Consider the following 12,163-nt stretch of genomic DNA (forward strand, 5'->3'; position numbering starts at 1 on the left):
GACAGGCCACTAAATACAGTCCATACCACAGAGACGGACGTCCTGCTGTTGTTGTTTCTCCTGTTCAATTTATTTCAGCCTCCGAATGATTCATATATCTATTAGCTGAGATAGCCATGGGTTTTGCGCACTAGTCATTCTTTAGCTCCGCCCACACGATACGCCTCCAGGCGCTCGTTTTTTCCCGGAAAGACTCGGTACAGCCCATATTTCTTTTAGAAATATGATAAAACGAAAGACTTTTCGGAGATATGAAGGATGCAATACTACTCTATAGGTATTCAAGATTGACATGAGATTGACTGAAACTGAGTGTTTCACCCCCCCCTTTAAACGTCTGTATCGAACAACCACAATTATTTATTTCTCATCCACCCGCGATTGATTGGAATATTATTTCTGTGGCCCGCACATAATCTGTGGATATAAGCGTAAACACACACACAGCCAGATCAAAAAAATATTGTTTCTATGTTTTGGTTGCCCGTCTGGAAAACACACAGCCCCAGGACTACTATTAGCCTACATATAAAAAAAATCGTAATATTAGGATTCAAAGGTAGCTTATGCAGCAACAGTTCTTCCACATTATCTTGTTATCTTCTTTGACGTGTTTATTGCTGCTGGCTAGTTATCTGATGAGTCGGTAGGCGGGGCTACTGAATTAGATGAGTCGGTGGGCGGGGCTTCTGAATTAGACGAGTCAGTGGGTGGGGCTTCTGAATTAGTCAATGGGCAGGGCTACTGAATTAGATGAGTCTGTGGGCGGGGCTACTGAATTACACGTGCTTATTATTCTGTAGAGGCGGTGTTACGCCACTAGATAACGTCAGGATGAAGCACACGATCGTTTTCTGGGACTGGTGTCTATAAACGTTTTTCTTTGACTAACAAGGAAGTTTTCAGATCTGAAATTTAGAGGATAATCTTATATTACCGTAACCTTTTATATATCAAAAGCTCAATGGAAAGTTGATGTCTCAATTCATCAGCCCTTTTATACTTATTCAGAGTTACTTTTAACACTCTTGAGTGTGGAGTCAAATAAACTCTGAGAGTTAAATTACCACTGGGTTTTTTGTTGTGTAATAGAAAAATAGAAACATGTAAAATGCTGAAGAACAATACCTGATGCTATCAAATTCTTAAAGGAAATGAAAATGTATGAGAGGGAAAAGGCAAAAGTGAAACTATCCTGCTCTGCCACTGGTTGACGTGAGTGTGTTGCTCAGTGTGCTGAGTATAAATATGACCAAATGACTGACATCAGTTCAAGAGTGAATCCTCATCTACAGCAGAAGTATCTCAGACACTTGGGATAGTTTTATCTACTATTGACCATGTACCTACACCGGCTAATATTTGTTCTTGTCTCAATGGGTAAGTAAGTATAGTTTTATTATAGCACTTTAAAGTTATATTGTTTAATGATCACACTTTATTGTAGGGTTCAATTTGTTAACATTAGTTAATGAGGCTTCACAAATAACAGTTTTACAACACTTTTTAATGCTAATTTATAGATTTTGTTCATTCATGTCTGTTAATAATATAACCAAAGACTTTTTTTCACTTTGAAATGTTTCAAATGTATAATTTGTATATGTATAAATTAACATCCAAGTTCATAAATGCTAAAGAAGCACTGATAGCAAGCAACTGAAACATTAACAACATCAAAACGTTAACTTTCATCAAAAATCAATGATAGTGGTAAATGTGATGTTGGTGTTGGTGTAACATCATGTTTGCACTTTCAGAAAATGAGACTGCAAATAAAATCAGCTGCAAATAAAAGACATTAAATCTCTAGAGATCTCAGCAGAGGATAGCATTACCAGCTTTTCTCATTACAAAACAACGTTACTTTATTACAAAAGCTTAAAGCGTTATTTCAACTAAAAATAAAAATGATGCCATTAATTTACCCTCGTGCCGTTCCAGACCTGTGAGGGCATTTCCTCACTCAAGACCCATGAAAAGCACTAAATACGTTGTTGAAAAGTCCATCTCACTGCAGTGGTTCTATAATAATTTTGTGAAGTGACGAGAATCGTTTTTGTGCACAAAAAAAACAAACAAACGATTAAATAAAAACTTATATTAGCCTGGATGCCAGCCAAATTAGCCCCGCCCACAACATTTTTAGGTCAGGCGGTTCGGTCTGGCCTCGCTCCATAGAGGAGTGATTAGGCTTGTTCGACTTCCCCTAGCGATGCGCAGACTGATCGGCGGCTGACTTGAAGCACTGCATGCCGGTTAGAAATTTTGTCCGACTTGAGACAGCGCCGACGGCACGTGACTGTGACGTATATCAACAAAGTACCGCAAGAGCGATTCGAGAGCAGCCGGCTGATGCAGCCGGTGCAGATTCTCAAGGGTGGCTGCAGGAGGCTGCTCGAGCTCTGATGACGACACAGCTGATTCACGATTGGCCGGATTCACAGCATGACAGCGACCACGTGTGTTTCGTGTTTATTCTAAAACCTTATGTTACACTAATGCTCACAAATCATTTATTTATCACAGTAAAACCTCTTTTCATGTAGTCGCGACATTATATTGTCATGTTTATCAAACTAAAACGAATGTGTTGTTCAACATATAAACATACACTATTAATGAAGTGTTGACAACACTTCATTAATAGTGTATGTTTATATGTTGAACTTTAATCTTGTCCAAATAGACGCTTTATTAAACAGTACATAAAGTATTGGATGAAAATATCATTTGAAACATCTGTGTATTTGAGAAATACTGCATTTATTTAACTTCAGCTGTGATAAAGTTTGCAAACGCAGCGCAAGCGTCACCACGAGAAGCAGAAAGTGTCCGACTTCACGTCTCCGTTTGCAGCTCCTCCCCGACTGCACTCGGCTACTCTCGCCGATCGCATCCATCCAGCCGCAACCGATGTCGAACACACCTATTATCTCCGAACAGAAACTGTTCAGACCAATGAAATCATCAGGGCAGGCTTTAGACGATGATGGACAGATGATAAACAGTAACGTAATCATGCACGTCATCAAAGGGGCTTGGATTATATTCGTTTGAATCCTAAACAGAGAGCTTGTTTGTATATATATTCACCATCACAATTTCTCTCAGAAATTATGATCATGTTGGGTAAGTTCTCTGTGTATCATTCAATTCTTTTATTATTAACACCGGCAAATATCCCAGCAGTTTATTCCAGCATGCGTGCAGACACGGCTGCCAAGTTTTTACAACAAAACCCACCAACTACACAGCAAAATCCCCAGTGTTAAATCAACACTGCTCAGAGCGTATTTGGTCCCACTCCACAGAGAGTTAAAATAACGCTGAAGCGGTGTTAAAGTTAATGAGATAATTAAAAGATTAATTCAGTAATGATTGAACCATTAGTGATGAACACCTGATGATAATGAGCAGAATCACTGAAGGACAGAGAAACACAAGAACTACAACTGACTTTAGCCACAGCTTTAGCTGAAATCAACTGAAGATAAAAAGACATTAAATCTCTGGAGATCTCATCAGAGGATTAAACAACTCTAGTTATTCCTGTCATACTGTTCGTCTACATAAGCTCTTATTGAGAATTAACAGGTTTAGACGTTGATGTTCTATGGAAAATGTTTGGTCACCATTATGCTGATCAGTGTTTCCTTTAGTTGGGCAGTTTGACTTGGGTTGTTGAAGTGCTGTGTTCCTAACAGTGTTTTCTAAACTTACTTAGTTACAATGGAATCCAGAAGCAAATCAGTTGATATAGTTTTCATAATGAAATAGAATGATTTTCACTGAACAAATGTTGTATTTAGTAGTAATTTATTTATTTTTATTTTTACTTTTTTGCCATAGGTCAGATTTTGAATTTAGATTTTTTATTTTATTTTAGCCAGACATCAAGATTCAACATATGATTCTCAACAATGGTGAAATGGTTTATGCTGTAATGCATGCTGGGAGTCATGAGATTTATAATTGGGTGGCGCCCAGAATGCATTGTGACATAAAACATGTCACCATTGTTGAGATTCATATGCTGATTCTTGATGTCTGTCCAAATATATTTTGGCAAACACTGTTACAAAAATTGAAAACTGCCCAACTTCATGATACACTACTTACCATAATGGTGACCAAATGATTTCCATAAAACATCAGTATTTAAATCTTTGTTCATTCTCAATAAAAGCATATGCAGAAGTACAGTATGACAAAAGTAATTGTCAAGTTGTTTAATCCTCCTCTGCTGAAATCTTCGGAGATATAATGTCTTATTTTATTTTCAGTTGTTTTCATCTAAAGCTGTGGCTGAATTCAGTTGTAGATCTTGTGTTTATTTGTCCTTCAATGATTCTGCTCATTATCATCAGGTGTTCTAGCCTGACAAGCCAGACCCACATCAAGATGTTTGGTCTGGAAACTCACCATAGACAAGGCGCAATCTGAGGGGCGGGATAAACGGTTGTCTTTCAAACTCCCTCTGCACGCGATAGGATAGCGCTACACCAACCAGAGCAAAGAAGGTTAAACAGAGCTCGCTGATAGATTAAACATTCGCCGTATCCGGTCGGCTAAACTCCGAACACATCTTCCCTTTTTAAGAATGACTTCAGTGCCGTTCTTTGTTCTTTTCTCAGAGAAAAGCTTAACTCCAAGTCTTCCAGGATCGCGGTCAAAGCTGATTCGAAAGACCACCGCTGTTCGCCAGTTTCTGTGTTTAGAAGCACGCAAACGCAACTCGGCCGTCGTCATTATGGCCCCGTCCGCTGACTCTATACATGATGTGATTGGGCCGTCCAGATTCTGAGGAACACAGCTCAGACGTGTATTGAGAGTTCCTAAACTAAACTTGCGGGCAAATTAAATTTGCTGCCGCTAGGGTGCGTCTAGATTTCTAGGCTACAGGTGTTCATCACTAATGGTCAATCATTACTTAATTAATCTCTTAATTATATCATTAACTTTAACATCGCTTCAGTGTTCAGTTCCTCTGGGTGAAAATGGTGTTTGGGGGGGTTAAATGTGTGTTATTGTGGCAAGGTTGCCTATTACAACTTGCACTCATGGGTCTATATATCACATAATAGTCGCTCAACCCGCGGACATAGAAAACACCCCGCGGGGAAAAACATGGACTTGGCAACACAGTGCAGTTGAGTTCTGATGATAACAATCAGAATCAGTGAAGGACAGAGAAACACAAGGGGTGCTTCCCAGTTGTAGTTATTGTGTTTCAATGATTCTGCTTGTTATCATCAGGTATCTTCAACAATTATCAGCCACCACTCAATCAATCACTTAATCATTTTACAGCCAGTAGTGTACACACTTCATTTTTATTTAATCTCGGCTAGAGGTGGAAAGTCCAGGTTCAGAAAATAAAAAAGTCCTTTTTCTGTATTTTGTTCAATACACCTGGATTTGCTAATAGCACAGTTTTTCAGCCAGGAGGTAGAATTAATTAGTGAAATCAGCTGACTGAGATCATGCGTGGAATAAAATTATGGCAGGACTTCTACTTTCGGATCCCTGGACTATACACCTCTGCTTAAAACTAACAGCCCCTGCATGTAGAAGGATGAATGTTTAAACATGAAATTCTCTTTCACTGTGTGCTTGGAGAATATATTCTGCTGTGTTACCGAATGTCTTCTATCCACAGGATGGGTGTCTGAAGCTCAAAACTGCAGTGCTGCACAAAGATTTGAAGCTAAAAAGATACTTTTTGCACATCTTGGCTTGGACAATAGTGATTCTGAAAATACCAGAATGTGGCCCTTGATATTCAACAAGTATAACTTCTTCGCTGACCACCCTATCAACATAGATTTGAACCTGTACGTGACCTCCATCATAAATGTGGTATGAGTTCAGCATGCTCTATCTTCCTTATGGTCATTAATAGATGCCAAGCTATACTTTTAAGTGTGGAGTCAAATAAACTCTGAGGAGAGTTAATTTAACACTGGAGATTTTGCTGTGTAGCCTACAGACCCAGACTGAGAGACCATTTAAAGGCTTTTGCAGGTGTTTTGAGTTAATTAGCTGATTAGAGTGTCGCATCAGGTGTCTTCTTGAACCTTTTCATAATATTCAACTTTTCTGAGATACTGAATTTGGGATTTCCCTTATTAGTTGACAGTTATAATCATCAAAATAAACAAAAAATAAAATAAATAAACATTTGAAATATATTACTCTGTTTGTAATAAATGATTAGAATATGCAAGTTTCACTTTTTGAATGGAATTAGTAAAATAAATCAACTTTTTGATTGTCTAATTATAAACCCGACAACCAGAAACACACTTCTTTAGTAACATTGTTGATTTTTTGTTCTAAAAAAAAAATGACAGCGCTGCCGAAGGCTCCCATAACCCGAATGAAACTCACTGATGGCTAGGGTTGGGCATCGTTTTTATTTGAAGGATTCTGATTCCGATTCTTACTTTCGATTCCGGTTCTTTCCGATTCTCGATTCCGATTCTTTGAGGGGTGGAGTCAAAACATGTCACATCGATATTCAGTGATATTTTTGATTAGCCTGACGTGGTCATACTCAATTCTAGTCAGAATATGAGTCTGAAACTGCTCCATTGGGCTGTGATTATGGGGCGTGTTTCAACCGAACCCAGAAAGACATCAATTGGATAGACCTACAACCAATCAGAGCAACGAATCGACGCATTACGCTAGTTGTCAAATGTCAACAGAGTTCAACTGCACTGTGTTGCCAATAGGGCTGCACGTTTTGAAGATTTTCATTAACCGTTAACCGAGGCCCTTAGCGGTTAATACTCGGTTAACCATAGTGTGCGTCAGGGTTATTATTTTTAGTTTATTAATTTGACGACCGCCATCTCCGTATAGTGAATGCGCCTATAGAGAGAAATGCACATCATAATCAGAGAGTAGCCTATTTATCTTCGTTTTAAATTGTTAAAACACATTTCAAGCTTTCTTAAGATATACTTCATGTCTGTGAGGCCTACGCTGAGTTTCGTTAAATTAGGATGAGATGCGCTCCAGTTCACGAGCAATGCAAGTGGCCGAGAGGGCGCGTGCATGATTAGGGCATGTAGTAAAATATGCAGCCGAGAATGATTCACACAGCGTTTGACTCTGAGCCTCTCCCGGCAGAGAGTTCAAGCATCTGTGGACTCGTCCCTTCAGCTCTGGCCATCTTGCTTTCAGTCCGCGATTAGCTTTTTTGTTTTCTTCATTACAGTTAAAGTACTCTCTGCTATTCTCTAGTCATTCACAAGTTTCTCACTTCAAACTTTATTTCTTCTGCTCCGTTATGCACAGCGCGTGCAGCTCCCGCTCCGCTTCTGCCCTAATGCGACTTAAAGTCCAGTGCGACTTATGTTATTTTCCTCTTCATGACGCATTTTTTGACTGATGCGACTCATACTCCGGAGCGACTTATAGCCTGAAAAATGCGGTAAGCACTGCATTGCAATACTTGCATTTTGCCCCGTCACTCTCAATTTTAAAGTGCTCCCACACTTTCTTTGCCCACTTCATTGCCCGCTTAGAAAGCTGGTCATGACTTCTTCTTGTGGATATTACAAATGTCTGTGAGCGCTCTGGCAGTCTCTAGGGGTGCAAAAATATATTACAACTAAATTCAAAGCACGTCATTGACACCACTTAACCGAGCAAACTGTTTCACTCAGTTACACAATTTTTAACGGTTAATCGGTTAACCATTGACACCCCTAGTTGCCAAGTCCGCATTTTTTTCCCTGCGTTGTTTTCTATGTCCGCGGGTTGAAGCGACTATTATGTGATATATAGACCCATGAGTGTGAATTTTAGCAGGCAACCTTGACAAAATAACACACATTTTACCCCCCAAACGCCATTTTTCCCCCGGAGAACCCCCCGAGAAGCTATTGTTTAGGGCTAGTAGTTGGCGGGTTTTGTTGTAAAAACGTCTCAGGTTACGTATGTAACCATGGTTCCCTGAGAGGGAACGAGACGCTGCGTCGAAACGCTAGGGGAACGCCTCTGCGTGATGCGTCATGAAGCACTCGTGAAATCAGTCCAATAGCGGGGAGATACGTCATAGGCGGGAGACGTCATCGACTAGAAAGCTATAAAGCTTACCCGGACCAAACAGTCACTAGCTTCTTAAAAAGCCAAACAAATCGATCACAGGCATGCCAGGAGTATGGCATAGCGACGCAGCGTCTCGTTCCCTCTCAGGGAACCATGGTTACAAACGTAACCTGAGACGTTCCCTTTATCGAGGGAACTCGAGCTGCGTCGAAACGCTAAGGGAACTTAATACCCACGCCGCCAGAGTCCCAAATGTCTGTTTATGTGAATTTGCTCAACCCAAAACCACCCGGGACCCTGGGGTAGAGGCCACGTCTAAATTGTAGAACCTCACAAAAGTGTGCGGAGAGGACGACCCTGCCGCATCACACACCTCTTGAAGTGAAACTCCTGATATGAGAGTCATAGAGGCCGCCATACTCCTGGTCGAGTGGGCACGACCCTTAGCGGTGAAGGCTATCCGGCCGACTCGTACGCCAGTGAGATAGCCTCGACTATCCACTTACTCAGTGTCTGCTTTGACACCGATTTTCCCTTACTCGGGGACCCAAAACACACGAACAGCTGTTCTGACTTGCGCCACAGGGCAGCTCTGTGTACATAAGCGTCTAGGGCCCTGACCGGACAGAGCAGATTTAGCTTCTCTTGGTCTTGATCAAGAAATGGAGGCAGACAGAAAGCCAGCAGCATCACTGGCCCCGCTACGTTAGTCGGGACCTTAGGCACGTACACAGCAAAAACTCCAGTGTTAAATTAACTCTCCTCAGAGTTTATTTGGCTCCACACTCAAGAGTGTTAAAAGTAACTCTGAAGAAGTGTTAAAGGTAATGAGATAATTAAGAGATTAATTAAGTGATGATTGGCCATTAGTGAAGACACCTGATGATAACAAGCAGAATCACTGAAGGAAAGAGTCACCATTTTTAAGTCACCATTATGGAGATCAGTATTTGCTTTAGTTGGGATTTAATTTTAATCCTCAAGGTACAATGCAACACGATCTGTAAGGAACTTTAAAATACTTGACTTTACATTTACAACAATGACTTTACATTTACATTTACATTTAATCATTTAGCAGACGCTTTTTTCCAAAGCGACTTACAAAAAAGGGGAGAGTAATAGAAGCAACGAAACAGACAAGGCCAACAACCTGTAAGAGCTGTACGAAATCTCAATTAATTAGCACAATACACAATTTTTTTTTTTTTTTTTTTTTTTTTTTTTTAGACATCTACAACAAAAACGTACGCAAAATGCCGAACACTGGATTTTGATAGCTATGATAACAACCCATTAGGACTAAGGCTGTTGCCCCAGCTGTTGTCGTTAATGCAGATTCAGTGGCCCAATGGGTTGGTTTTGTATGGCATTCTAGCTAAACGCGCAGCAATAGCCATCTACAACAAAAACTCACGTACGCAAAATACAGAACACTGGATTCTGATAGTTATGATAACTATGTAACATACCCGCCTGAAGGCACAAATCCGGATGAGAGACGTAGATATGATCCAGGAGTGTGCGCTTTTTGGTCGTTGCTGTGGTGATCAGTAAGTGCTATTCTGTATTGGTCAAGTGCAAATGGAAAAGATGTGTCTTAAGATGTTTTTTAAAAATGGCTACCGACTCGGCAGCACGAATTGAGAACGGCAGGTCATTCCACCAGGTGGGAACGGTCCAGGAAAATGTCAGTGAGAGCGATTTCATGCCTCTTTGGGATGGAACCATGAGGCGCCGCTCGCTCGCAGAACGCAAGCTCCTGGAGGGTGTGTAAGTCTGAACAAGTGAGTTTAGGTATATTGGTGCAGAGCCAGTGGTTGTTTTGTAGGCGATAACTAGTGCCTTGAATTTGATGCGAGCAGCCATTGGCAACCAGTGCAGTTTGATGAAGAGAGGCGTAACATGCGCTATCTTCGGCTCATTAAAGACCACTCTCGCCGCTGCATTCTGGATCAGCTGCAAGGGTTTGATAGTGCATGCTGGAAGCCCAGCCAGAAGAGCATTACAATAGTCCAGTCTGGAGAGAACAAGAGCTTGAACCAGGAGTTGTGCAGCCTGTTCTGATAGGAAGGGTCTGATCTTTCTAATGTTGTATAAAGCAAATCTGCAGGACCGGGCTGTTGCAGTAATGTGGTCAGTGAAGTTTAACTGGTCATCAATCACAACTCCAAGGTTTCTTGCTGTCCTTGATGGAGTTATGGTCGATGAACCAAGCTGAATGGAGAAATTTTGATGAAGTGCTGGGTTGGTTGAGAAAACAAGTAATTCTGTCTTTGCAAGATTGAGTTTAAGATGATGCTCTTTCATCCAGTCAGAAATGTCTGTCAGACAGGCAGCGATACGAACACTGACTGTAGGATCATCTGGTTAAAATGAGAAGTAGAGTTGAGTGTCATCAGCATAGCAGTGATAGGAGAAGCCGTGTTTCTGAATGACAGAACCTAATGATGACATGTAGATGGAGAAGAGAAGTGGTCCAAGGACTGAGCCCTGTGGAACCCCAGTAGCTAGATGATGTGACTTAGACACTTCACCTCTCCATGACACCCTGTAGGACCTACCAGAGAGGTAAGACCTGAACCACTGGAGAGCAGATCCTCTCCAACACTCTTGAGTGTGGAGCCAAATAAACTCTGAGGAGAGTTAATTTAACACTGGGGTTTTTGCTGTGTACCCTTCCCTCGGGAAAAGGAATGTCTTCACCATTCCAGGTGCGAACTCAAGGCAAGAGGGTGCTACTGATAGAACCTGTAAGTCTCCTACTCTTATTAGCGACAAGATGGCCAGAAGAAACACAGTCTTTAATCTAAGACATTTTTCTGACACTTCTTCTATCGGCTCGAACGGGGCTAACATAAGGCCTTCCAACACTATGGCCAAGTCCCAAGTAGGCACCCTCGAGCGTGCCGCAGGCCTCAGCCTCATAGTACCGCGAAGGAAACGCGTGACCCACAGGTGTTTCCCTACTGAAGCTTTCTCTAAAGGTGTGTGGTAGGCGATATAGCCGCCACGTACACTTTCAGAGTCGAAGGGGATAAACTCGAGTACTGAACTGACCGGGCAGTGAACTGGATTTAAAGCATGGCTGTACACCAGGCGACGAAAACTCTCCATTTGAGGGCATAAAGTCTCCTTGTGGAAGGTGTTCTTGAGTGCAACATGGTTTCTATCACCTCAGTGGATAGACCCCTTTCTACGGGCTGGGCCCCCTCAGAGGCCAAGCCCACAGTTTCCATAGCTCCGGACGGGGGTGCAGTACTGACCCCCTCGCTTGAAAGAGAAGGTCCCTCCTGACGGGAATTTCCCAGGGGGGACCCCCAAGGAGAGATATAATTTCGGATAGCCACACTCAGCCTGGCCAGAACGGGGCTATTAATAGAAGCTGGGCCCCGTCCCGGCGGACTCTCTCCAGCACTCCTGGGAGCAACGCCAGAGGGGGAAAGGCGTAAAGACGTAGCCTCAGCCACGTCTGTACCATTGCGTCCAGCCCCAGTGGGGTTGGATGTGTGAGGGAGAAGAATGAGTGAGACAGTGCGTTGTCTCTTGAGACGCAAACAGATCCACCTGCGCTCGCCCGAAGCGAATCCAGAGACTCTCCACCACCACTCCCTGCCTCGACATGCCACTACATTCAGGCTCCCCGGGATATACATCACTCTGATCGACAGCATCTTGACCTGTGCCCAAACCAATATTCGATGCGCCAGCTTCCACAACCGGCTCGATCTTAGACCCCACTGGCGATTTATGTAAGATACCACCGTTGTGTTGTCCGACCGAACTAGCACATGGCGGTCCCAAAGGTCTGGGAGAAAGTGCCTGAGTGACAGGAACACGGCCATCAGCTCCTGCTGGTTTATGTGCCAGGAGAGCTGATGGCCGCCCCACAGACCCCGAGCTGAGCAGCCACTCATGACTGCCCCCCAGCCAGTTAGGGAGGCATCCGTTGTTAGCGTTACGCCACGACAAGGATCCCCCAGAACTGGACCTTGGGACAGGAACCAAGCATCCTTCCACTTAACCAAGGCACATAGGCAGCACCGCGTGACCTTGATCAAGCGAAAGGGATTTCCCCTGAGGCATGAGGCATGAGATC

At 42.5% G+C, this 12,163-nt stretch overlaps 1 protein-coding gene across 2 annotated transcripts in view; it reads left to right on the forward strand.

Moving 5' to 3' along the window:
* The first annotated feature begins 1,250 nt into the window (after nucleotides 1–1,250).
* The window catches only part of LOC137046780 (5-hydroxytryptamine receptor 3C-like), a 45,988-nt gene continuing 35,075 nt past the window's right edge, over nucleotides 1,251–12,163 (forward strand). Inside the window, exons 1-2 of one of the 2 annotated variants that reach the window (XM_067424180.1) lie at nucleotides 1,251–1,380; nucleotides 5,663–5,862. In XM_067424180.1, the coding sequence (XP_067280281.1) occupies nucleotides 1,341–1,380; nucleotides 5,663–5,862 (240 nt within the window). In that variant the 5' untranslated portion in view covers nucleotides 1,251–1,340. The remainder of the gene's footprint in view (nucleotides 1,381–5,662; nucleotides 5,863–12,163) is intronic. The other variant, XM_067424183.1, reaches the window with a different exon arrangement.

Source organism: Pseudorasbora parva, chromosome 2, assembly GCF_024679245.1.
Source record: "Pseudorasbora parva isolate DD20220531a chromosome 2, ASM2467924v1, whole genome shotgun sequence".
NCBI lineage: Eukaryota > Metazoa > Chordata > Actinopteri > Cypriniformes > Gobionidae > Pseudorasbora > Pseudorasbora parva.